The 27,916-nt window shown below is 48.7% G+C and overlaps 1 protein-coding gene across 1 annotated transcript in view; it reads right to left on the reverse strand.

The window, feature by feature from the left end:
• Window positions 1-17,853: 17,853 nt before the first annotated feature.
• KCTD16 (potassium channel tetramerization domain containing 16) overlaps window positions 17,854-27,916 on the reverse strand; it is a 71,346-nt gene continuing 61,283 nt past the window's right edge. Inside the window, exon 3 of the mRNA XM_050311946.1 lies at window positions 17,854-23,841. Coding sequence (XP_050167903.1) covers window positions 23,390-23,841 — 452 coding nt within the window. The 3' untranslated portion in view covers window positions 17,854-23,389. The remainder of the gene's footprint in view (window positions 23,842-27,916) is intronic.

Genomic DNA, 27,916 nt, shown 5'->3' on the forward strand with positions numbered 1-27,916 from the left:
CCATGCCATGCTGCCTTCTGGTCAGCCAGGTACCAGCAAATAGAGGGAAAATAACAGAGAGCTTGCAGAACAGTGGTTTCCAAATGGTTGCTCAGGATTCTAAATAATTAGGTCTAGGAATTACAGCAGGGAATGGCATGCCAAAGTGCCTTGGAAGAGCTGGGCAAAATGGTTTTAATGAAAACAGGAAAAATCTCTTGACCTAACCTTGAAGGGTGAAGCTTCCCACAGCAGCCTTCTGCTTAAAGACTTCACTCAAACCAGTAGACAGGAGAAACTGGTGTTGGTGGTGAGGTCTCACTGGTTGTACTTCCCAGAAAGGTACCCTTCGGACAAAGGGAGAATTCTGCATGGAAGTGCTCAGAAAAGTGAATGCAAGTGAATAAAGGCATGAATTGAGCTACCCTGGCACTAGGCCCTATTTTGACTCTCCTAAATTGAACCAAGGTCCCTTTGGTTCTGAAATAATTTTAAAGATTTAATGATTCAGTTAATTGTTTGGCCTGATTGATAATGCACAATTAGTTGGGAATTTAAACTCCACAGATAGCAAGTTTGTTTTTTTTTGGTGAGACATTTTGTTTTAGTTCTTTGTATGTCAGGAATCATCACACAGATGCAGGGATATTGAGAGCCAGAGGGAAATCATCCTGCTGGAGATTGCTGTAGAGTAAAAAAAATAATTTTAAAATCCATATTGATTCTATATTTTCTTATTGCTCTGAGCTGTGGGGGATACTGATGGGATGGGCAGCTGGAGGGGTCCCACACCCACTGTCACGGGTGCTTCCTGAGAGTGGGGTGGGTCAGGGCCATCCTGGCTGTTTTAATCTTGGAGAGGCAGGGAGAATTGTGCTCAAGGAATCACAGACTTCATCTGCTCTTGGTTTTGTCTTCCTGGCCTTGTGCTTGCCCTCCTGGTGCTGTACCAGCTCAGATCAAAACACCAGAACGTTCTTTGGATTGCAAGTGAACTTGTCTTTTCTCCCATGGATGTCCACTGGCAGCAATGGCCAGAAAGTTTCTTCCTACGTAAAGCCAAAGTCCAGGTGAGGAGATTTGTTCTGCCTGTGTGGGGATAAACCAGGAGAGCCCGAGCTCTGTCACCAGCCCCATCCTGGCAGATCTCACCAGCTTCCCATCTGCAGCAGAGACCAGCAGCATCCTGCTCTATGTGGGCAGCGTGAGCCAGGGAGACATTTCCCAGCATGGAGAGAGCAATTCTCTTCCTTTCTCAGGCAGTGTTTTAAGTATTAGCAACCATGGAAACTGGGATAGCGATGCAACCTGTGCGCTGTGCCTTCGGCTTGACACAATTGTCTTTGCAGAACAGTCGTGTTAAAAATAAACACAACTTGCACCAGATTCCTCAGCCACCTCTCTGTGCTCTGCAGACCTGCCCAAGGGTTGGTGCTTGGATGAGGCCAGGCAATGGGTTGGTGGTGATGGCACATCTATAATTATTATGGCCATGTATTGCCTTGCTAAAACATCTGGAATCGATGTTTGCTCTTATAGCTCTGGCCCATGATCAGTAATAATTTCAAGTTGACTGATAAGAGTGCATCAACCATTGACAGCAGAGACCACCTGGGATAGCAAGGATTTCACTTTGGAAAAGCTAGGTGATATCAGCTGAGGGCAGTGGTCAGAGCCCCAAGCCTGCCAGAGTTCAGGAAGTGTTTGGACACTGCTGTCAGGCACACTGTGGGACTCTTGGAGCTGTTGGATTTGACATCTCTGCCTCACATCAGTTTATACTCTACAAGAGATGGCAGAATGTGGGGGAAAATTGCTATCAAATGAGTCTGGTTTGACATCAAACATTCCTCAGGAGTTTGTGCTTTTTGGACTGCCCAGTGCTCACACACAGGGCATGCAGTGTAAGCCTCACGTGATTTTCTCCAGTGTAACATTGTGCTGAATTCCTCCTCCATCTCCAGCAGATGAGCAGGACTGAAAAGAGCCTCGTCAGATCCTCCTCCAGTTGTGTTTGCAAGCTCAGCACTTCGGGCTACAGAGCTCTGCCAGGATCAGGCCACTGAGAAACTCACAATGGAAAATACCACAGAGCACAGACTAACACAGCCCAAAATGTTCCTGAAGCACCACGGTCTCAGAGCCAGACCCACAGCGGTTCCCAGGGATGAGCTCAGCCCAGCTGGCTGCAGAGGGACAGGAGGAATGAGCTGCCCAGGTAGGTGGTGGTGTCACCATCCCTGGAGGTGTTAAAGGAGCAACTGGACATGGCACTCAGTGCTCTGGTCTGGTTGACAAGGTGGGGATTGGTCACAGGTTGATGCAATCATCTTGGAGGTCTTTTCCACCCGAATGATCCTGTAATTCTGCGGGGACTACCCTGTGTACCACATTGTTCTTGCCATAGAAGCAATTAAAACATTGAGCAATTCAATCATCCAGGAAAAGCACGTGGAAGAAGGGAATAAAATCTGACTCAGGAAGTATAAGTTTCCCCCTCCCCTCGTCTTTTTGAGTGAAGGAAATCAAGGGAAGGCTTAGATGGCAGGCACTTAACCACTAAAGATTTTTGCAAGAGTCATTTCCACAAATGTCTTACAGCCCATCTATAGATCTGGAGTCTGTGCTTTTAATGGACTGACAAATGTACACTAACCCCAGATGACTGTTGCTTCATTGCTTGGCTATCCAGATAAGAGGAATGCTTTCCTTTGATTGAGATCTTAAATCAATTGTTCCTTTACCCAGTGGCTGGTGGTTATTATCCAAAGAGAAGATAAAGTTCAGATGGTAAATTGTTAATATTGTAAGAAAAATGTCTGTTGTGTCCTGCTTAAAGTTTTCTGTCTAGATGAAATACATTCTCCTATAATATTTAGGTTTGTGTGTAATCCATCAGAGCCCACACTGAATCACTGGCTGTATTTGCTTGTTCTGGCTCTGCACTGTCAGATTTTGCTGTGTAGTTGTGTGAAATCTGCCTGCATAAAGCATCCAACAGCTTTGGGGAGTAGAGCTGAGCTCTCCAGGGCTCTCTGGCTCGGCTGGATGTCCCCTGGGTGAGGTATGAGCTGCTGGGAAGCTGGGCAAGACCCTCCCACAGTAATGGGAAAGCAGTGAGCTGTGCCACAGCAGATCCCCTTGTCCTGCCCCAAAATGTCAGGGACTGTGCTGCTGCCAGCATGGAGACGGAAAAAAATCCCAAAGAGGTCACTTGCTTCACTCCTGTCTGTCCCTGCCGTGTCACCCCCACTGGTGACACGTGGAGGGAGAAGGGAGCAGGGGCTGCAGGTCACAGGTGTGGGATGGAGCATCCTGAGCTGTTCCACCTCCTGAGTCACGTCAGTGTTCGGCAGCACCAAGCACACACCAGGTAGGTGAACAGCCCTGGTGTGATCCTGGGCATTCACACCCCTTCCCTACAGCTTCTGCCAGTGTCAGGCTCTTTGCCATGCTGTGCTGTCTGTGGTGGCCCCTGGACCACCCTTTGCTCTTGAGCCACCAGCACTTTGAAAAAGGGGGAGGTCCTTCAATTTCTTCCTGGGATTATTAACTCATTATTCATTGCCTTTTCAAGTTCCATGACTACAGTAACAGATGAAAACCATTTGGATGTTCTTCCTTTATATCATTGTTACCACAGATACCGACTTCCCTCTCAAGCACTCAAAACACATTGTCTCACATTTGCTTCCCAAATGAGCAACAACTGTAATTCCTCATCTACTCATCTTTGATTTAGTTGGGGTGCTAATATTTCACACCCGTTTGCTGTTGAATTTTCACCTCTTGTCACTGAGAGAAATAGTTCTGTTATTTTCTAGTGGTGACTCATGTTGTACCTTATGAACTTTACCTACTCTCAGGGTCATTCTCACTGACAAATTGCTGTAGGCTGCTACAGTAATTATTTGTCCTTAGGAAGAGGCATTGAAGGTATCCTAAGAATAAACCAATCTCAGTATTAAAATGTCTGGTCTATCACTGGAAGATTAAATACTTACCCTTTTGACCAGTTCATGCCAGTCCTTGAGAAGCAGAGATCTAGAAAAAAGTTCTAAAATCGACTCCATGAAAGCCATTAGAGAAGGTGTATAATTAACATGGATGCATATAATTAATTCTGATACATTCTTATTTTCATTTCATTTTTGTGTATCAGATCTGACAGTGATCACCAAGGAAACTAAAATATGCTGGTTCTTCACATCCCCAGCAAAGCTGAGTTAAGATCCTCCTGGTACAGTGTTCTTCACTTGAGGCAAGGACAAGCAGCATCAGATGTTCCCAGGTAATGGCTCACCTGGTTGTTTCTCTCTTGGGTTTTGAGCCATCTCAAGCCCCCACTGTGATTTCTAATGTTGCTGAAAGGTGACTTCCAGCACCACCAACCTGGGACTGAAGGAGGCAGAGCAGGAATCCCAGTGTCTTTTCCTGGCCAGGAGACTGGTACAGGTATCAACAGTATCCAAAACCCAGGCTCTGCTGCTGGTGGTGTCTTTGGTGCTGCCACAGCAAATGTGCACAGGAGTTGGTAGCTGAGCTGTACTTGTGCTCCCACATGCTCAGCCTGAGCACACACAGGTTTGTTTGGCTTTTGGGAAGCACTAGGGGAACAGCCTGAATCTAAAACGTGTTCACTAAGAGAAGAGCTCAGTAAAGTAAAGCAAATCCTAGGTCCATCAAAATCAATAAGAAAACTGAAGGAAAGCTCACAAACTGGGATTTGGCCCCAAATTTGGTAAGGGAGACACAAAGAGTGAAGAAACTGTGCCTTGGCAGACCCCACTTACTGCAGCCACAGAGCCCAACCCCACAGAGGGAGGCTGGATCCTTCTCCTCCTGTGCCTCTGTTGGTTTGGAGTCATGGACCTGACACCAAACACAATCCCAGTTCCCACACTGCCCTCTCAAACCTGTTTTATTTCCCATCTCCTTAACCCAGATTTGTGGCGGTGTCAGCTGCTGCTGCTGTGACAGATGCTGAGAGAGGCTGGCAATATTTTTGGTGTGAAAAGTGGTACTTCTTTGCTGACAAGCTGTTAAAGAAAAGATTTACTGTTATGGGGCTGTTTCCCCTCTGGGTCATTTTTGAGAGGGAATAACTTTGGCTCTGTTGGTTGAGGACGTGCGGGGGCACAGAACCAGGGGACACTCAGACACCACAGCCCTCGTGGAAGGACAGTGTCCCATGACCTCACACAAGGAATTCAGAACAGTGGCTTGTCCTGAAATGAAGATCCATTCACTCCAAGTTTCTTTTTGGTTTTCCTGCAGCGATGAGACTCTGCTCTAGGTCTGGTTCTGCCTGAGAGGTGAAGTGGTGGCTGTGAGTAGGTCCCAGTGAGGCAAAGCAGGAGGGAGCACAACCACCTCAGGTGGGGCACAGCTGGTTTCTCCTCATCCTCTTCTTCCTCCTGCCCTGTGGAGTGAAGCAGCTGGAAATGCCCTCCCCACCAGCCTCTGTGGCCTTTGGTGCTGTGACATGTAAGCAGAGGGGCTCTGGGGCTTGCTCATGGATTGGTACCCAACTGGTGGGATGGAGGGGGATGCAGGGGATGTCCCTCTGCTCCGCACACAGAGGCAACAGGCACAGGCCAGCACCACATGCTCCCTCTCCTGACAGCCCTGGCCCTTCTTGGGGCAAGCACTCTGGTCTGGGATGGGTCAAACACACACATCATTCTGCTGAAGTTCAAGGGATCTTGAGTGTTTCCACACTTACATCTTTTCTACATCAGTGCTGTCATGAGCGGTTTCATCAAGTTCCCTCCGGCTGAGACAGATCAGCACCGCTCCAGGACTCATTTTTCCTTCCCAACTCTGCTGATGGCTGTGTACCCATGGCTGTCAGTGCCCATGTCCCCCAGCAGCCTCTGCCTGGGATCTCCTCATTTGTCTTCCACAGGAACACATGTTGACTGTTCCCATTGCTCTCACGGATATGATGGATGGCATGTGGTTAATGTGTGGCCAGAGTGAGCTTGGGAGTAAGTGCCACTCCATGGGAATCACTATGATGTCCTGTTCCATGCTCCTTCCTCCATGCAGTCTTTTCTTTTAGTAGAGCTTATACTGCACAGTCTGTGCTTTTCCTGCTGTGGGAATAACTAGATGACAGTTGTCAATCCATGCCGTCTCCCCAACATTGAATAAATAGCTTTTTTCCTTCAAAGACACTTTGGGGACTTTGAATGATTTTTTTGACTGTTAAGAGAATTCACAGAGCTCCAATAACAGCTTTGTAAATATTCACCTACAATGTTTGTCCCTCCTCTACCGCATTCCTGATTTCTTTTCTATTGACAGGGATCAACCGTGGCCTGTATGAGGAAACAGATAAATGTATATCCAGCTAACGAGGGGTAAATGGCTCTTCAGAACAAGTTGGCCTCACAAGTTTCCACTTGTTTCTGCATTTTTTAAATTTTTTCACTAAATATTCAGCTATGCATGTTATCTCCCTCACCTTGAATGTATCTGAACTCTCCAGTCTCTCTTCTATGTGCTTTCAGTGTTTTGCAATGTCGGATGTTGCTCACAGCTGTAAGAGAAATTATCTTTTATACTTATTTAAAGGAAAAGCAATTTAGAGCATTTACATCTGCAGAAACAGTAGCTCCTCAAGGAGCCCAGCACCCAAGGGGGGGGTTTGTTTTTGTGCACTATTGGGCAATATCAAAGGCAGCATTGGGGTAGTTAATGATTCCCTCTTCATGGCAGCCTTTAAATTTTTGTGTAGAGCCTTTATTATTCACACCAATCTGTCTTTCAGATCATCTTCCATAGACACTCCAGATTAAATTTTCGTCATTATCATGATAGAACTGGATGAATAAGTGGCACATCTGTTCATGAAGTGCTTTATTATCTGTTCTGATGAGGTTTTGGATGAATAGCAGGATGACTTAAATATGGAGCAGAGAAGCGCATACAGGTTTATGCATAATCTTAAATTCATGACCAGTAGTGCTAACTCAAGGCATCTGATTTTATACAGAAGAGGTAATTATTAATTAGTGATATGGGCCAATCTATCACGAGGGCCAACTTAATGAAGGGACAAGACGAGACAGAGCAAACCCGCCTGTGAAACAGCACTGACGAAGCCCCACACATTGTTAAACTGGTTCTTGTTCCATCACTGCAAAGGAAAACTCCATAAATATTTTATAAACACACCATTCTGGCCATGTCAAACCAAACTGCACCAATAAATCTATTTATCCAGAAGTTATTTCCTAATCTCTTACAGCTGCATCACTTACAAAGGAGGACGCTGATCATTTGTCTGTCAAAGAGACAAAAGGGCTGAATTTTCCACACCCGAGCGGTTGTGGAGGGCTTCCATGAACACTCCCACACTGCAGAGCACACACGATCCTGTTCACCTTCAGGGCTGGTTGTCTCACAAGGAGACAGAGCCCTCAGAGGCAGGCCAGGAGGAACACAGCAGCCAAGGTTTTCCAGCTGTGGGTTCAGATCTCCTTTTAAAGGGGATATTTTTCTCATCCACACACCAAACCTTGCTTGAAGACCCGAGGAAGGTGCCCCAGGCCCAGTAAAAGAATCCTGCTCCATTCAGGTGCACTGAACAGTTTGATGCCCAAGATCACAGAATCCCAGAATAGTTTGGGTTGAAGGGACCTTAAAGCTCACCTGCCACTCCTCTGCCACAGGCAGCGACACTTTCCAATACACCAGGTTGCTCCAAACTCCATCCAACCTGGCCTTGAACACTTCCAGGGATGGGGCAACCACAGCTCCTCTGGGCAACCTGTGCCAGGGCCTCACCACCCTCACAGGGAAGAATTCTTCCCAATATCTGTTCCAACCCTGCCCTCTACCAGCAGGAAGCCATTTCCCTTTGCCCTTTGATGCCAGGCCCCTGTCCAAGGTCCCTCTCCAACTCTCTTTTATGTGCCTTCAATATTATATGATGAGACACTTTATTGACCGCCTGCAGATGAGGTAAAACAAAGCATCAGATTCCTGTATGTTCTTGAAATCTTTATTTTGAGGATATAAAATATGAACCTGTGTCAGAGGGAGGAGTCGCATCTTGAGCTCCAAGTGACAAATCCCTGGAGCTCAGGGGCTGCCAGGGGGTACAAGGTTACAGGAACAATCAATGAAATTGCAGCCTTGTACCACAGGGTTGTTCATCCATGGTTATGGAAATAAAGTACCATCAAAACTGCTGCAAAAACTGGGTTACAGGATGCCAAATTTGGGGACATGACAGCAACACTCAATCACAGTATTCTGACAGGTTCTGTTGGCAGAAAATAAAAATTACAAGCTTCTACTGTTGTTACCTGAATAATAGGATAACTGTTAAGATTATTTGTCAGCTGTTATAGAAGAACAAATCTGGGATACTGTACAGTGCCTCAGAAAGCTGAAATCCCTGGGGCAGCACAGGTGATATGGCAAACTCCACGATTCTCAATTTTCCTGTGGCCTCTACCAAGCAAAGTGCCCATCAGGTAAGTGATTCTTGTGGAATTTAGAGGGAATTTTACACGGGAGGAGAGCACAGCAATGAGTGGGTGCAGGATGGGGTCTGAGCCGCAGCTGCCACACAGTGCTGGAGTTTTCATTTAATAGAGAAAAAACTGCTCATCTAATCCATTTTGATGGTCTTTTGCTGTCTAGAGCTATGTGGAAATATTTAACTTCCATCTGAAAATACATAAGGAGAGTTAATTTAATATATCACTTAAAGAACAGGTCATTATATGCTCAACTCTCTGCCTTATTAAGGCATTAAGAGCTTAATTTCGGGCTTGAGCTGGGATCTGGGAGAGCAGAGCTGTTCCCAGCCTCCAGGTTCAGGCCTGCGGAATCTTGCAATTAAAAAATACTAGTATTTCATTAAATAATATTAATTGAATAATGGCACTTTCAAAAACAATGCAGAAAATGCGGTTTGCCCCAAACTGTACTCACACCACCCTGTTGCTTGCAGGTTTTTGAGATGCTTTCTTTTCTTACTGATTTCCTGGATTATTACAAAATATCTTTACTATGGCTTTCCTGCAGAGGTAGGATTCAAACCTAAATTGCTATTGTAGGAATTTTAAATATTTTAAAAAAAGTTCTGTACAGCTCAGCTTCAGACCATTGTTTCTGAGATCTGCCACAGTGGCAGATACCACATGGAACATTTTTGTCTCCCTCTGAAGATAGTATCAATCACGTCTGTTCCTGACAAGCCCTGAGGAGAAGAACATTTATCAGTACCTATTAGAACAGTCTAAAAAAAATTCTAGAAATGACATTTCCTAGCGAGGGTATGATCTGGTTGGAAAATAGCAGAAGCTTGATGCTTTCCCTCAAAAATTCTGTGCTGCCTCCTTATATAGCTGCTGTCATCACACCCTCCCCACACCTCATTCCTCTTATTTCAGGAGATCCTTTTTATATATTTCCACGTCAATCCCATGGGGGAAGATTCCAAAATGGGAGTGAGCAGGAGGCCAGACCCCGTTCAGTCGGCCCAAAACCTCCCCAAAGCGCTGAGCCTACAACTTTCTGCTGGCTCCTGCCCCTCAGTCCCCAAAATAAGTAACATCTGCTGCAGGGATTTGAGGGAAGTGTGAGGGTGGTGAGGCCCTAGCACAGGTTACCCAGAGGAGCTGTGGCTGCCCCATCCCTGGAAGTGTCCAAGGCCAGGTTGGACAGGGCTTGGAGCAACCTGGTGTATGGGAAGGTGTCCCTGCCCATGGCAGGGGGTGGGACTGGATGAGCTTTAAAACCATTCTGGGATTCTGTGGCTCTACAGCACAGTGAGGGACATCAATAGGCAACGTTTCCCTTTTCCTGCTCTTTCAGGGCCAGACCCAGCCAGGGTGTGGGTGCCCTGGCACTGGTGACATTCCTTCTTCAGAAGCGAGCAGAGGTGTGGGTATTCTTCATCCATGGGCCAGTCTTGTCTCCAGCAGACACTGTATCCCCCAAGAACTGTCCAGAACTTTATACGCTTAAATTTGACACCACATACCTTCAGCTGTAACAGTAAAATCAGTGGGACCATTAAAGCAGATTATGCACTAATAATTATGCAAATATTCCTTCAGTGAAACTATAAAAATCTCATGAAGATTTAGTACATGGCTATTATGGGTTAGAGGAATATGTGGGAAATGAAAATGAAGATTGTCATTAACTTTAAGGAGTTAGGGGAATTTTTTTGCTATCATTTAAATACACGATACGGGACGTCTTTGCAGGCTTAACCTGGAGGAGATGATTAGTTATAATAGTACTAAAATACAGCTGCAGGATGGAAATTTGGTCTGCCTGGAGACATGGTCGCTGGAAAAGAGAACTCACCTGCTTTGTCCTTTTAAAAAGAACTTCAACACAGTGTTAGGGCATTTATAAAATGCAGAATAACATTTGTATTCCTATCAGGTAGATCTAAAGGGAATATCCATCCTCCTGTTTCAGGGCATAGATCAGTGGTTGGAAGAAATTACACAGGCGTTTGACCTCTCCAATGCCCTTGGATTCAGCTGTGGCTGGAGGAGCAGGAGCCTTGCGGTGGCTCCGAGTAGAGAGTGGAGCAAAGAACCCACAAGCCAGAGTAGCAGAGTTTTCACTATGGTTGTGGCTGTGAAGTGATAAAATATTGAATGAAGAGACCACCCAAAGGAGAGAATTTAATTTACTGAAGTTGAGTTCAGCATCCTGGTCCTAATGTAGCACTTTGTTCTCAATTAACTTTAAATCTACAGAAACCTCTGGAGGTGCAGACACCACAGTGACAGGAGGGTCTTCAGAGCTGATGGATCTATCCCAGCAGAAAACAAAAAAAAAGCTAATTTTTCTGTTAAGATTAATTCTGACACTGAAGTCAGAAAATTAAGTCTATTTTACTGGTCCTGGTGTGGTGCCCAGTTCTGATCCAGCTTCTGCCTGCCCAGTGCAGTGCCTGAAGGAGTGAGGAGCATGCAGCACCTTCAGACAAGGGGCCAGGATGCTGTGGATGGGCATCCAGGATGCTTGGCTGCTCATCCAGGATGTTTCTGCTGGCCATCCAGGATGCTTCAGCCCTCCACTTACTCCAAGGAGATCAGTAGCAGAGGTAAGGATGCTACAGAGGTGATTGGGTGCATCCCTGATACTTCAAAGCAGAGGAAAAGCTGTCACTGCTCTCCCCATCATCAGGTCCCCGTGGTACCACATGCAGCTGCAGCCACCATTCCCTGGTACCATTCCAGGGGCAGGGAGAGGGAACTGTGCTCACTCGTGTTTTGTTTGCTGGGGAGGCACCGTTGTACAGCCACAGCTGAACTGCCAGTTTTGAGTTCTGCTTTGTTACCTGGATTTATTCCTTATTCACAGTGCTGGGAAAAACCAACATGTGACAGGGTAGAGATAAGTTCTAACGCTGCACTGCGACGTGGGGCAGCACCAGCAGCACCAGAACAGGTAAGGGTTTCCTGGCCAGTGCAGCTCACCCTAGACACAAAGGGAGGTTTTATGTATGACACGAAGATGTGAACAATTAAAATATATGAAATTTTGAGGGGAAATCTTCAGCCTTTTGTGTTGACTAAAAGCTGCAAAATGCCTGAAGAAGCTGGTGAGGAGTGGAACGATTTCTGCAGATAATTAAATCAATATATTAGATTTGTGGACAGCTGAAAAAGCTGCATGGAAGTGTAGTGACAAACATGGCGGTAGCTGTGTGTGGGATAATTCAGGTGAGAATAACATTCCTGAACACGATACAAAGCTGTAGAGAAAGGGGAGACACCGGGGCAGAGGGAAGGTATGACTGGAGAATCTGGACATCTGCACTTTAGGGGGCTCAGTCCTGTGGCCACTGTAATCAGGGGCAGGTTTTCCCTTTAATAACAATTTTACATTGAAGGAAGAGAGCAGCATTGGTGGGTGCAGGGGCAGTAGCACTGGGGGGTGCAGGGGCAGGGACAACAGTGGTGGGTGCAGGCATTTCTCTCTACCCTCTCCCCGAGCCTGGCCATCAGAGTTGACATGATGGGTGAACACATCCAGGCCAACACTGCTGTTAATTGAGGGGTTATGAGAGACATATTTTTACCCCTTCTATTACTGCCTGTGTGGGCACTGACCTTCACTGTCGCCCACCCTGGGCTGCACGTCACATCTTGCTGTGTCACTCAGCACTGGCATCTGTCCCTGTGTCGTGATGACAGAGCTCAGCCCTGCCTGCATCCTCTGCATTCCCCATCCTTTTACCTAAAGCCGTACCACTCCAGCCCCTGATCTCCTCAGCTCTCACAGGTTTGATTGGATTAATTCATTATGCAGAAAGCCAGGGAGAGACCTGGTTGCAACAGGAAAAAATGAGTTTGTCTCTCGCTAGGCCCTGTCACAAACAGTTGTCCCACTCCCCCAGCACAGGCTGCCCCAGAACCTCTTACACCTGTTTCTACCTCTCCATTTTTCCATCACACACCACCAAAAGCACATTGGGAAAGCTCTGTGATTGTTCTCAGGGCTTGTGATAAGAGAGAAGGGAAGAAGGATTCAAAAGTAATGGTTCTAATGAATAATTATAGATATTTTATATTATTATATTTTGTATTCATAATGATAGAGATCAAGACTTGTTCATTTGGGCTAATGATTAAAAAAAAGCTCACAGCTACATGAGTAGTGCCATTGATTTTAGCAGTGGTAATATCGCTAAACTACACGCTATTCCCAACACATTATGTTAAAATTGCACATATAAGGTGTCTTTATTGGATTTTAAAAATAATTAGGGTAGTTTAATAACAATTTCAAGTAACAGAGGCAAAATCATAGAGAAAAGAGAACCCACATTTTGGCTGAGTGTCCCTGAGCACCAGCACCATCCAAATGTCCTGGAGAGGGGCCAAGCCAGAGTGGGGGCAGGTGGAACTTGGGGTTAATGTCTGGGACTGAATGAAAAGGAAGAAAACTGTGGATTTCTCTTGGAGTTTCAGCCAAGGGCATCACTGATGCCATCAGCATGTACAGTCCATCACCCACGTGGTGCCCTTTACCTGTCACTGCTCATCTGCTGTATCTTATCTGCATTTTACATCAGCTCAAAACGAGGGAAGTGGGGGACAGACACAGTGATGTTGGAGTGAGATGTACTGAAATAACCCCAGCTCCGTGCAGAGGAGGATGTCGTCCCTTTGCGCCCGGCGGTCGATGGGGGGTGGCACAGCTCCCGGGGACAGCAGTTCCCCCGCCAGAGCAGCCGGGGAACATCGCCTCTCCTGGCAGCCCTCCTCCCCCGGACAGCGCAACCCTGCCCGGGGTACCGTCCCATTAGCACGAAGCTCTGACCCCCAGCGATGTGACTGCCCGGATTTCAGGGCTGTAGAAGAGGTCTGGGATGTCAGAGCAAAGGCGGGAGCAGCTCCGTCGCCTTCTGTTCCGCAGCTCAGCAAATCCAGCTGCTAAAATACATTTACACTGAAGTGTGCTAGAGGATTTTTGACAGCCCAGCACTGTCTAAAGCTGGAAGGCTTCAGCAAACCCTTCCCCGGCAGTTCAAGGGGTTAAATTCCAAGCAGAGTGTCTGCCCAAATTCCTTCTGCTCTCCCAGCTCTATTTCATGGGTAAATGGCCGCTCACAGATATTGACTTCCCAGTTCAGTCAGCACTAAGTCTCGAAATCAGGAATGTTTTGCTTCAGTAAAGACTGAATAAAAAGTGCTAAAGGGTTTAGATGTGGCAGCCCAACGTGGCACAGGCACACCTGACTGGGAATTTGGTAAGGGGAGGTGCTTTTAGTACCTCCTGGCTGCTTTTGCTGGGATCCCTGGGGCAAAATAACCCTAAGAGCTGTGCCTCGTTTTCTCCTCCCATTAAATGGGCACAATAATAAAAATACATCTGGAAAGATGCAAAATTTATGCCGTGGAGAGGATGTTTATAGTATTAATGGTTTTAGTGATTTTTTAACGAGTCTCTGATGAACCTGTTTTTCTCAAGCTTTTCTTTGGGAGGCAGCTCATTAACATGCAGTGTAATTGCTGAAAGTTTTGTTTTTCTTGCTGTGCTTTAAAAATCCTGAGCGTTTTGGGATGATTTTTGAGCCATTTGTGATATTTGTGTCATCACAGCCCTGTTTCATGACTCAGAATCGTACCAAGAGCCCAGTACAGCTCAGGGCTCACCCAGAGACAGTGACGAGCATGCAGCTCCTCTTCCCACGGACCTCAGGGGCATCTGCTCGATCCACTCCATTTAAATGGGTGATGGTCTCTGTTTGGAGGGCACCCCAGGGATTGATGTGCTGGGGAGGAGAGGCCAAGGGCTCTGCAGCTTCTCCTATCACAGGTACCATCTCTATACTCAAGGGCCCTGGAGGGGCTTGGTCTGGGTCACACAGACGATGCCGGGTGCCTTTTTTGTCTTTGGCTGATTTTTATTTATCAATAAAACAATACTACAAAACATGGGAAACATCTGCATTAAATACAGACCTGCTGATAGTGTGCCAGTTTTTAACCTGCTGTATTTACAGAGCTCTCCCTGCAGACACCCCGGCAGCAGCAGCGCGGGGCGGACGCAGCACCAGTTCCTCGCTCTCGGCAGCAGCGACGGGAGAGAACAGTCGAGCGAGAAGTGAGTATCCGATGCTCTCTGCCCTCGCCTGACACCATCCCGTTGTCCCAGTTCCCTGCAGCAGGTTTCCTCGTTGCCCTGCCTCGGGGCAGAAGGGAGAGGGCTGGAGGATGCAGGGGTTTGCGTCCCAGGCACTGCTGTCCCACCCAAATCCTGCCTCACAGTGCAGGGATCTTCTCTCCTGGATACCTCCGAACAAGCTGCTGAGCTCCTTCTTTGCTCTGGTTTTGGGGCACAATAATAATTTAGTCCCATTCCTGTCAAGCCCAGAATGACCTGCAGGGTCACACCTCACCTGCCCGAGCATCATTCCAGGTGGGAATGGCCCCGGTCAGGGAGCTAAAGGGGTGACACAGGGACTGACCACAGCCTTCCCCACCCCACCCCTCCTCCACAGACACCAGGTGTGGGGACAGCTTGTCATTTTGGAGGGGTGGGGGTTACCTCTGGGGAGGGGTGGCCTCTCCCCTGAGAGGGCTTTGGAAAGCAAGGAGTTTGCTTTTCCCACCCCCGCCCACCCTTGTGGCTTATGGCAGCACCTGGCATGGAGCAAGCCCAGCCCTAACCTGGTGCTGCCCACTCTGCTCCCAGGCCAGAGTGACTGTAACTCCAGCAGCAAGAGAAAGAAATATACATATGTGTGTGTGTGTATATATATATATTTCTATATATAAGCTCCTTTAATTATATAGTTGTAAGGCAGATTAAAATCATTTTCTGGTATCACCTGGTATCAAAGGGAATCTCTCCTATTTTCCATGCACATCATCCAGTGCTGTGTAGGGGAGGTAATTAAATCCTCAATAATTATTGTGCAGGTGTTCTAACCCGAACACCCACTACTCTTTCACATCTGCCCTGACATGAAAAGAAGACAAGACAGTGCTCAGAAGTGCTCAGAATAGCAAAATTCAGCTTCCTGCCCTAGAATGAGTGTGGGAAGCAGCAGAGCTGAGCTGCTTCTCAGAACTGAGGGGTGTCCTGCTGGGGAGAAGACTTGCCACCCATACTGGGGGTCTCAGCTGCTTCCCGTGTGTTCTCTCCTGTATGGAGAGATGGAGTGTGAGGGACAACCCCAGCCAGGAGTAACAGAGCTACAGACCTATGGATTTGCTCAGGAACAGCAGCAAATCCTTGGTTCACCCTGCCCTCTCCCCCAGCTCCTTGGCTCCCCACAAGGGGGGGTTAATCCGGGAGAAGCTTGGGAGAAGCTCACTTGAAGGGGTTTAGGGACACTGTCCCTGCTGCAGGTGTGGCCCTGAGGCAGAAGGCAAGTGCCTCCTACAGAGTCCTCTGCCAGGACAGGGATTGTGCCAGGATCACCTGGCTCGTGGTGCTGCCAGCGCCGGGCTGATGCCGCAGGTATGCCCGGAGAGCAGCCGCCTCACCATCTGAGGAGACACAGCTTCCAACACACTTTGCCTTCCATATGCTTGTGCAGACACTGCAACATCCAAATCCCTGCTACAGGGAGGCACCATATGGGGGAAATGCTGCAAAGATGGATCTTTCACCTTCTCCCAGGAAGGGGCCGTTGGAAAGGGCTTCCTCTGAACCACAGCCAAGTACCACAGATTAAAAATAATAATAAACCTAATCACCCCTGGATCCTCAGCCCCACAAGTGAGCCATCATCTGGTTTTCTGGCTTTTTCAGCCCCAGCTTGCCTACAGCAATGCTTCCCAATTCCAGCCGTGCAGGTATGACTGGGAGCATTGGGAACTGGGCCACCCGTGTGGCAGTGGCAGCAGGACAGAGCCCTGATTGTTCCCAGAGAGCTGTGCCGAAGGGAGGAAGATCATGGAATCACAGAATGGCCTGGGTGGGAAAGAACCTTAAAGCCCCTCTCATTCTGCCCCCCCAGGGGCAGGGACACCTTCCAGTAGACCAGGTTGCTCCAATCCCCATCCAACCTGGCCTTGAGCACTTCCAGGGATGGGCCAAGATACAGCAATAACCCCAAATTGTGAGTCTGCTGTTCCAAGAACAGCCATGTCGGGGCAGAACAGCTCCTTCCCACATCCTTTTCCCCTTTTATCTTTGCAGCAGCTACTGCAGGAAGGTGAAGCTTTCACCTTTCCCCAGGGACCTGCCTGGGATGGATGACTGGGGACCAACTCTGGAAAAAGGCCACAGCTGGCTGCCTCTTCATGTCCTAAAGAGATATCCTGCCTTTCCCTCCATATCCCTCTCCTCTTGTCATGCCCTGCACCTTCTCCACTTGTGACTCAGCTGCTAGCTGGGATGAAGCCATCACTTGCCAAGGCATCTTTAAAATGACAAAGGATAAAGTATTTTTGGAAACCCTCTGGCAGGTAACCCCTGATGCTGCAATGTCTTCTCCAGCTGCTGGGACCAGGACTTTCAATTCACAGCATCACAAAAATCTCTGTGCAAGACAGGGAGGGAGAAGAACTTTCCCCTGTGACCACTGAACTGTTATTTTCAGCCCAACCCCCAAATAAATGAGGAAAAATACCCACCACTTTCACAGGAGAATAATGCCCAGCTGGGAGGGAGGGAAGGGGTTACAAGGCCTAATGGTAAATCCCTGTGGGCAAGAAAGCCTGGATGGATCTCTGGATGTATTCCTGTATGTGTATGTGACAGCTGAAGGATACCAACCTATTCCTTGTCTGTGCTCTTACAGTGTATATTCACTGCTTTATTTGAATGGCAAGACACAAATTGGCTGCAGTTTTCAGTCGCCCAGTGCCCCGACACCGGTGCTGTGCTCTCCCCATGCAGGGTCTGACACCCACCCCGCACATGGAGCAGCTCTTCACTCATCATCCCCCGAACCAAAGGCCAGCTCTGTTTCCAGCAGCAACGCCAGAGCAGAAGGCAGCAGCAACACCTTCACTTCCCACCTCCCAGCCTCTAAAATTGGCGTTTTTAGCACTTGTACCACAGCGACCCAGAAGGTGCCGTTGCGTGAACGACCCCACACAGGTCACAGCTGTGACTTCATTTTTTCCAAGATCCCTCTCTTTCCTGGTGTTCTTTGCACCAGGGAAATACAGCAGGCTAAAAGCTACAAGATTTTTTTTTTTTTTTTTTTTTTTACATACCACAGTAGAAACAGTTACCAAGTTATATTTGTCAGAGTCACAGTAGTTTATGCATATTTGCTATTCACAGACTGCAGAATATTGCCAATAACCTCACTGGTGGGGACTGACAACACGGATACATGCATTCAGGTGAGACCATTAGCAAGGATGTCTATACTGTATTAAGCACATTCATTTTTTTTTAAACACCTTCCAGTAAAATCGATTCCTTTAAATTTGTAGTTAAAATTATTTTTTTTTTTTTTTGTTTCCACAATTACGCACAAAAGAACCTGTAAACAGTTTGACATTACACTTATGTACAAGTGAACCACGTTGGAAAGTCGAGAGGTAATTCAGTGGGTGCCACTTAATCTACATCAATGTGCAACAGACTGACTCAGCCTCAGCGAAGTCATTAAGTGCTGTATGAGGTCCGAAAATGTAACGTAAGCAAGGCCCCAAGAGATCACAACATCACCAAACCCCCTCTGCACCCCGTGTTGGCTGGGACAATATTGCACTGGCAGCACCTGCTCCTCTGTACAACCCCAAATGCCTGGGGGAGACCTGGTCCTGCCACCTCCCTGGGGCTGGGGATGGCCAGAGGGGACCACAAAGGGGCCCCAGGGAGGACATCATTCCCCTCGACTCCAACGCCCACCCGTTCAGCCAGCTGGGCCCTGCCACCCTCCTGCTTCACCTCAGTAAGTTTTGTCTGTGTAACTCTGAATTCTGCTTTTTCGTGTTTGCTTTAGCATTGCTATAGTTTAAAATCTGCAATATCCTATTTATAAACGGATTTTTTAGCTAAGTGACATCGATAATGCCAAGAAAAATAAAGAATGTCTTTTTATAATATAAATAATTTAAAAGTGCTTTTTCTTTCTTTTTTTTCTTTTTTTTTTTTTTTTCTTTTACTATTAATCTACAAAGCCCCGCTGGGGCATAAACTATCCATAAGACTGGACAATTATTTTGTACCATGATATACATGGGGCCTTATGCATAAAGTATTCTGAAAGTCCATACTCACAATGGTGGGAAAGGGCTTTGGGGAGGGTAAGGAGCTGGAAAGTTTCCTCCAGCCTTTCTAGGGCTGGGAGACCAGACTGGGACACAGCTGAAGGGCTTGGTTACATGATGGCCATTTCCAATAAACCCCAACCTTGTCTTCTCCTTCAGCTCGTAATTTGAAAATGAAATTAATAAATGGACTCACCAAACCAGAATTAAACCCCCAAAATGTTCTCCAGAGCACTGTGAAGCCTCTGGACAGTGTGTGCAGATGGTAAAATAAGTTGGTCCCTGTGGGTCTGTGTAAACTGACACATTCTCACATTCTCCCTGTGTCTCCCCTGACGCTCTGAGTCCTGCTCAGGTGTCTCAAGGTGTTTGGGCACATAACAAACTCCTTGGAAACTGGGAATTCTGCCTGTGGGAGGTGGAAGCTGTTGTGGGCACCAGGACAGGCGGGATGTGGGTGGCTGTGACAGGAGCTGTGTCACCCACCCCGTGGCCCATGGGGGCAGAGGGTGTCACCACGCTCCCTTCCCAGCACCCTAAGCTAAGCTTAAGCAAGACTATGAACCAGGCCATGGTATTTGCAGGCTGGCTGTGCCACACCGTCCCTGAACGACTGGACCTGTGCCACATGTACACAGATGTGAATGTTCTCACTCATCCTCACTGGGGCAAGTGCCCATTTTTCTTGAGAAAAGGTGTTTTGGGGGAGTCTCAGTCCCACTGAAGTCAGCGTAAGTTTTTCGGTTAGTTTCAACAGAACTTATATTTGGTCTTTGTTATGAGTGGAAAGTAGCTCAAAGTCCAGTTTGCCCCCCAGATATTTTAGAATGAAGTACTCTGTGAACTGAGTTTAATTTTGGCTTGCTACCAGAACTGTCCTAGGGAGAGACATGGGTTCTCTCACTGAAACAAAGTAGAATTGAGTAGAATATATTTTAGAGCCTAAAACCCAGCTGCCTTTCTGGCAATCTCATTCCAGTTAACTTTTCTCCTCTGAAATACCTCATCTCCATTCTTCCCTTCATGGCCCCATTTCCCTGCACAGCCCCAGGGAAAAGTCCTGGAAGGAGGAAGGTGCTGGACACACCAAGCATGGGCTGCATTCCCCTCCTCCTGCTGAGCTGGCCATAGGCTTTGAGGTACCACTTTGATACCCACCTATTGCAGGGATTTCCTGTCCCTGGGAACAGTGAGAAGAGCCCACCCCAGAGGGGAGGGAGGAGCAACCTTGCCAAGAAGGCATTGGCACCTGCCTTTCATCCCAAGGAGTGTGATTGTATCTATCCAACTATATGGAAATGTATAGTTTTGTGTCTCCATATGTCCATGGTATTATTTCTGGGAATAGGTATTCCAGAGTTAATGTCACCCTCCTACCACCATCCTGGTGCCTGCAGAAGGTTTGGTTGCTCTTTCCTGGCCCACTGCCACACAGCTGAACTATCAGGCCATCATGGAGCAGCATTTTTCATTCCCCTGGTCCCTGTCTCTACCTGCCCCCGGTTTTTCCACACCATTGCTGGATGCTCCCATCCCCTGCCCCTGCTCCAGTGGTGGCAGAATGAGGTGCCCCAAAGGTGGCTCTTTGAGGGGGTCCCATGGGACGGTGGTGGCGCAGAGAGAGCAGTGAGTGAGGAGGGAGAGAAGGGGAGCTCTGAGCAGCATCCACACAGCTCTGACTCTGCCGGGGAGGAGTAACAGCCCTCCCACCACCACCACCCAGGGATCCTGTGTTCCACCTACAGCCCACCAGTCACTCTGAGCAGCACAAAACCTGGCAGCACAGCCCCAGCTCTACACAAGCCACTCATAAAACAACCACACATGTAGTCAGACCAGAACAAGGTCCCTTAGCAACACAGCAGAGCACACATGAACACACACACACACAGGAGCCCCACGTCTGGGTACTGCCCTCCTCCAGCCCCATCTCAAATTGGGTTTCCCAGCAGGTTTGGCCTGCCTGTGATTACTGAAGTTTAAGACCTTTATTTCTGTAGCACTGGAGAGTAATAACCATTTCATCTCAAACTGGAGACGTGAAGGCCACATAAATCAAGCCCACTCGGGCGCATTTCATTTGGTCTAATTTTTCAACAGTTATTAATCATTGAGCAATCCTGTGTCCCCTGAACATCAGCCTGGGAACACACACACACACACACATCCAACGCCTGTTCTTCCACTCTGGCACATGCAGTTTATACCCCAAATATTTGTGATGTTAAAGAGAGACTTGGAAAGATCTGGATTGAAAGGACAAGGTTTTAGCTCCAGTCTGCTGCCGAGGAATCAGGGTGACCTGTCCCCAGCCCCATCCTCTGCTGGAAATTCTGAGGAGAGCCCTAGCTGTTCCCCAATTTTTCTTGCTTGGTGCCAGAGCCGGGGGGACAAGGTGTGGGAAATGTTGAGCAGGAAAAGAAAAATGCAATAAACTAACCACGACATAACTAAGCAGGGTCAAATCTGTGGATCTTGTGCAAAACATTGATTTCTGTGGGAAAATGTCCCCTTTGAGCCTGTAAGTGAAGGGTGGCACAACAGTCAGGCCTGAACTCCAGCAAGATGGAATGTCCTAAAACCTGAACTTGTTCCAAAGCACAATCCTGGGAAATCTCTGAGTTTCCTCACTGAGCATTTCCCAGCCCAGAGCCTCTCATTCCCAATCCTTGGTACCAACACGGCATGCCAGCTGCCAGGAATGGCACCTTCTCCATGTACAATCTCTACAGAGGTGATAACCAGCTGCCACATCCAAGCCCTGTTCTCCAGCAACCTGGAGATGTATTGCTGGAACGGTTTCCCCCTCTCCACAGCCAGATCATGCTTATGGATCCCTCTGGACAAGTATTGCTTCCTACTTTTGCTGGTAAAATGTGCATCCTCCCCAAAACACACCTGTGTGCTTGTAAAGACCTCGTAGTTCTCTACCAAACCCCTCTGTGCCAGCCCGGCATGATGGAACCCCACAGGAACCAAGATTCCATCCTGCTGGAACTGCACAAGGATCACAGAGAGAACCAGTGCAGACAGGACTGCATCTCCCACAGCAGCCTCTGGAATTTAGTTGGGGGAAGCCCTTGAAGCTTCAGGATGCTAAATAAGTCAGAATCCAAGTGCTCTGTGCTACCAGCACTGTCACTGTCCGTAGTTTTTTCTGTGTATATAAAATCTTCTTCCTGTGCCTTTAGAAAATGAAATATATATCCCAAATCCTCCAGCTGGTTTGTTCCCAGATATGGCCAACACAGGTTAGTTGGAGCAATTAAGTTTTCCATCACTTTCCATGGTTTCCTTCCCTAGCAGCCTGAGTCCCCTGAGCTGAGCCCCCCTAGCATTCCCCTGCTCCAGGTTTGGCTCATCCCACGCCTTTACCACCTGCCAAACCCCCCGATGCTCTCCACTCTGTGCTGCCATGCTCAGGCCTCACCTGGCCTTGACAGTTCTGCACCCCACAGACCCCCCTGCTCCCTTGCCCCTTGCTCCCACACCCCGTGGGTCAGCGCAGGACCAGCCTTTCCCACGGCTCCCGGGGTGACACGGCACACACGGTGCAGTTTGATGGCTGTCCCACCACGGGGCCTGTGGGACGGAACGCAGGCACCTCCTGGGGTTGTGCTTTCTCTCGGCACACACCTGCTCCCTCCTCCAGGAATGGATCCCCACACGCAGAGCACCACCAGGCTGGCTGGGAGGGTGATTTCTGTGGGTGTTTCCATGCTGGATGGGACACAGTGCCCTCTGTCCCTGCCAGCTGGGATAGACACTCCTGGCACTTGTGCCTGGCATCCACAGGAACTAGCACAGCCACTCCACACACAGCCGTGGAACCAGCCCTACAGCTTTCCAGCTGGGATCAGCACACCTTTAACCCACTGGCACTGGAGAGCCTTGAGGAACACAAGAGGTGTGGGGAGGACACAGAGGGACAAGATCATCCAGAACAAATGGGAGTATTTTGCTGATGGTAACAAAGAACGACAGACTGCACCCTGGTCTCCACTGAAACGCATTTACAGTGTCTCAGAGGGGGGGTAGGGACAGGGAGAGGGAGCAGGGGAGAGACAGTGAGATGGATTTCTACTGTTCAGCCCTCAAAGACCTGGAGAAGAAACAGAACATCCACAGACAGCTAAAAAATGCTCTTTTCTGAGAAAGTGTAGTTATGAGGAGAGAGCCAGAAAATCTTTAAGCAATATATATTGATATATATATATAGATATATATATACATATATATATACACAGAGATATATATACACACATATATATATGCACATATATATATATACACATGCTTAAACTGCCACAGCAGAGCTTGGGGCTTTGCCCTGTGCACCTCCCTCCAAACAGACGAGCTCTGAGGAGGACACAAAGGGCACGGAGCTCACATCCCCCTGACCTGCCTGTCCCAGGCCACGCTCCCACAGCACTGGCAGCCACATGCAACCATCCCTTGGCATGGGACTGGTTGTGCCCTTAAGGTTTTTAGCTTGTGTAAGACTCCGAGTTTACAAACGAAAGCGTTTGTCATTGTGCTTCCAGGACTGCAAAAAATATCGTTACCCTATGACTAGAAATGTTAAGGTGAAATAGGCAAATTAGGCAGTACTAGAGATGGGTTTTGGTTTTGGTGACCTAACAAATAATTATTATTGGGAATTATTTTTGTATCAATTAGGATCTGTCTCTAATGTAACAAGGTCGTGTGCTCTCCCCACCCTGAGCCTAAAGGTGGTACTTCCGCAGCAGTTCAGATTGCCAGGGGTGTTTCCTCTCGGGAAACCTGTCTGGGATTTTGATTTTGAGGAAATCCTGGATACATTTTTCCAGCTCCTCCTCAATGGAGAGCTTCTCCTTCACTGCTTTTTTCTTGCTAGAGTTGGACTCCCGGGAGCCGGAGGTGAGAGTCCGGAGCAGGTCGCTCTTCCTGCGGATCTCGGACTGCTGCAGCAGCTGCACGGGGCCCTTCTTGGCCGGCCGGTCCAGAGTCTGTATGTTGGTCTGGCGCGTGACAGGGCCACAGATGACGGTCTCCTGGGGGGAGCTGGCCTCCGACTGGCTGTCGCAGCTCGACGTCGACAGCTCGTTGCAGGACGTGCCGCTCTCGCCCTCCTTGTCGCCTTTGCCGTTCTTGCAGCAGCAGTCGCAGTGGGACGAGGACCACCGGGAGGGCTCACCTGCAGGAGGAACAGAGAGTGCCTGGGGTGACCGACAGCTCCAGACTCCCACCCACACTCAGGACAGGCTGCTCAGCCCCGCTGGGACTGCAGGGGCCGGGATGGACACAGGCAGCCGGTGCCACAGGAATCCTTGCAGGGAAATTCCCTGAACGTCACCACAAACTGCCAGCAAACCCTCCACCCAGTCCCAAGCAGGAGCTGATTCCTATTAACCCTGGAACTCCTCCATCCATTCTGCTGGCATGTGCTGCTTGATATCCAATGTGGGTCTGAAAATTTTCTGAGATCCTCAGTGAGAAACCACCACTCAAGGATCCATGTTTAACCTGAGTGAGTGACCACTGACAGAGCACCCAATTTCTCCAGACACCATTTCTTCCCTGAGGCTCAAGAGCTGAGGCCAGATGGGGCTGCCAGATGGTGCAGCCAGCACTGCCAGCCTCCGTCCTGGTGGGCATCACACCCCAGCATCCCCTGCCCCTCCCCAAACACGACACTGTGGATGTCCCACTTCCCCCAGAGCACTCTCCCCACACATGAGGGCCTGGTCACACACACAAACCACAGGCTCTGGGGAAACACAGTCCTTCATTTGCATGACCTCGGTGATGGAACCCCAGGACAATAACTATTTCCTGATTCATGCGGCGCACGGATGGAATTTTTGTTTTTCAGCTGGAACCCTGCCCAGCCGCAGTAATCCGTGACAAAGGGGAGAGCTGGCACCGCTAACAACTGCTCCCTGACCACACCGCAGTCATCACGGAGATAAATGTCATTTGGAAGCATCCATCTTCCCACTAAAATGGAATTACCATTCCCAACTCACGCAGAGTAGTAGCATCATCCAGAGCAAGAGAAGCATCACTAAGCTTTGCAACATCAGAGCAGCACTGCAGGCCCTGCTCTCACCCGTGACCCAGGGTCCCACTGCAGCCCCATCCACAGAGTCACACCCCAGGGTTGAGGGTCTCTTACAGCGGGACAAGGGGCAGGGGATGGGATGGTCTGGTCAGAGCCACAGCACTGCCCTGTGGTTTGCAGCAGTGACACACAGTGCCAGGGTCACAGCCCTGCCAGAGCTCCAGTGGAGCAGTGGGAGGTGAGGCCAACGGGGGAAACCTCCTCACACTGATGGGACAGTTTGGTGTCACCACTCCAGACACAGACCCCCATCAAAAAAGGGGGAAAAAAAAAGAAAAAGAAAACTGCCAATTTGCAGCTCCTGAGCCCAAGGAGAAGAGCCTGGAGTAAGGAGCCTGTGAGCTCATGGTGGTTACAAAGACACTGACAGTCACTGCCCTGCTCTTCTGTGTCTCCATCTTTCCTCAGCTGGGAACACAAAGCACGTAATTTACAGGAACAGGCAGAAAAATAAAGTCACCAAGCCTCCTCATCTCCTCCTTTCTCTCCCTTGTCAATGATGAAGGAGTCTCTCAGTCTGTGAGCTGTGGGGCTACATCTAATTTACAGACTCGCTTCAATTCTGTCCTGTATCTTGTCTTAAAACAGTCAATAATGGCTAAATTGAAGATTTTTATCATTTGCTGGGCTTGGACGAAGGCACCATGTACCAAGCCCGTGTAAAACCCTGGTCATGTGTGCTCTGAGAATGCTTCCAGGAGCTGTGTGGATTCCAGCTCCTTATTGCAGCCGACATTCCAGCTCCGTGAGGGTTTTTCTGATGGCTGCTCCCTGCGAGGGTTGGCTCTGGAGCTCTGCCTTTCCCAAACACAGAGTGAGTGATTCTAGCGAGCAGCCACCACTGCTTGGAAGGCAAAATCAATTAGGTGGAAGCAGTGAGTGTTTTTGTGGCCAGCCCTGGGGAGCAGGTTGGTGTGGGAAGGGAGAGTCTCCATCCCAGCAGCTCCTGCTCACCCCCTGTGAGCACTTCTGCTCTTCTCACCTGTAAATCAGTGATTTTCCCCACACTGCCTCTGTGCATTTAAGGACAACAGTGAATCCTAACAGAGGAACCACATTTGACAAGCAGTAGTGCTGCCAGAAGCTCTTTCCCAGCATGTTTTTCCTCTGGACACTGTCTCCCTCCTTCCTGGTGGACAGCAGGACCAAGCTCATGGCAGCAGCTTGGGGGGTGCTTGCCTGCCCCAGCACTGGAGTGAATTGTTCCTGCTGCCCTCGCTGCTGACCCCTCACACCAAACTGAATGAAGTCTGAGAAACAGTGAAAAATTAGCTGGGAGGGAGAAGGTTATTGCTCAGGTCAGTTCCCATTAGCACTGTGTAACCTCCTCCCACCTCCCACTGCCGGCTCTGAGCGTGGCACTTCTCGGTGCCCTCCTGACAGCTTCCCAGCCAATTCATAGGGACACTCAGCCAAACCACATCCCACAGCAGTGGGACAGCCCACGAAACCCACAGGGCTGCGCTCACCCAGCCAAGGAACAAAGCTCCAACACATGCCTTAAGTACCCAAACAGCCCAAACTGATCATCAATTAATGAACATCAGCCCCAGCAGTGGCACAGGACATTGCTGTGATCATCCAATGAAACTCTGTAAGTCTGCCCTCATGTTCAGCACATGCTCAGGTCACAGGCATGCTTCTTCCAGCTGTACCTTCACGGCTGTCATACAATCCCAGAATGATTTGGGTTGGAAGGGACCTTAAAGCTCATCTCATTCCAACCCCCTGCTCTGGGCAGGGAATCTTTCCATTATACCAGGTTGCTCCAACCCAGCCTTGAATGCTTCCAGGGATGGGGCAGCCACAGCTTCCATGGGCTGTGGGGAAGAAGAGATTCAGCCACCTGTATCCTGGCCAGACCCAGCTCAGGGATGGTGGCTTGGGCAGAGGGACCCTCCAGCTGCCATCAGGCACAACTACAGTATATACTTCATTATCACAAAACAAGGCTTTTATAAGTCAATTAAGACCTAATCGATGCTAATTTCAGTTAATGAATATTCACCAACCCTGAGCATACCACAGGTGAGCCGGGAGGCAGAAACTCATCTGTTCATGAGGCAGAACTGCAGAACCCAGGTGAGGTGAGGTCCTGGGAACAGCCACAGGGTATAGAGAGGCTCCCTGGGCAGAGGCCTCCCCTGGCACCAGTGCTCAGTGAGCTGGCCTGGGTCAGCTGGTGGGGAGGGGGCTCATGGGACTGCTTGTGTCCAGCAGCAGGTGCTCTGAGCACACAGAGATCTCCAGACCACTGGGAAATGTGAAAGCCCAGCTAAGCTGCTGGTGCTGCAGAGAGAGCTCCATCCAGGGAGCTCCTTCTGTACCCTGAACTGCTCCTCCACTCTGAGAAAACCACGGGGCAGAGGTGAACAGGTTTCTTTTTATTAATCACAAACCCTACACACTGAGCCACTCTCTCACACTGCCCAGCAGGAGCCTTTTGATTAGAGAAAAACCTCTGCCAGTGTAATTTTTTTCCTTTGGGCACCATTTTGCCATGAAATAAACAGTTTTGCTGGAGCCCCAGGAATAATCTCAGTGCCACAGGTGGGAGATTTCACTGAGTTTGGGTCTGGGTCAGCAGAAAACATTTGTTCCCTGTGGGAAGCTATCAGTGTTCAGTGTGCATCTCCTGGGCTGGGGGATTTGCACAGCTCCCAGCAGTGTGTATCTACCCAGGATAGGTCTCCTCACCCCAGATTTGAGTGCTTTCAGGGTGACAGACAGAACCAAAAGGAAAAAAAGAACTATTTATCTGTGTTTTGCAGTGAGAGGCAAGCACCTGCAGCAGCATTCACCCTGCAGGACCCAGGGGTGGGCAAGGAGAGGTGCTGAGACTGAGCCCGGCCATGACTCCGGCGCAAACCGAGCATCGTGCTCATTTAACCATCGAATTCATTAATTAATGTCTAAATGCTTTGAGATTCTTAGATAAAAGTAGCTAATTAATTCTGGCCTGGCTTTCCTGCTTTCCTCCCTGATCTCAACACATTTCTCTCCCAGTGCCCTAATTATAATTATTATTATCAGAAGCTTCTGAAGCAACAGCAAAGCTTATGATGTATAATTGACACACAAACCGTCAGCCATCCCGTTTCCCCCTTCTCTCCCTCCTTCCCAACAAACACACTGCAAGGAAGGAACA

The sequence above is a fragment of the Myiozetetes cayanensis genome, unplaced genomic scaffold, assembly GCF_022539395.1.
Source record: "Myiozetetes cayanensis isolate MyiCay16 unplaced genomic scaffold, myiCay2020 scf17, whole genome shotgun sequence".
Classification (NCBI taxonomy): domain Eukaryota; kingdom Metazoa; phylum Chordata; class Aves; order Passeriformes; family Tyrannidae; genus Myiozetetes; species Myiozetetes cayanensis.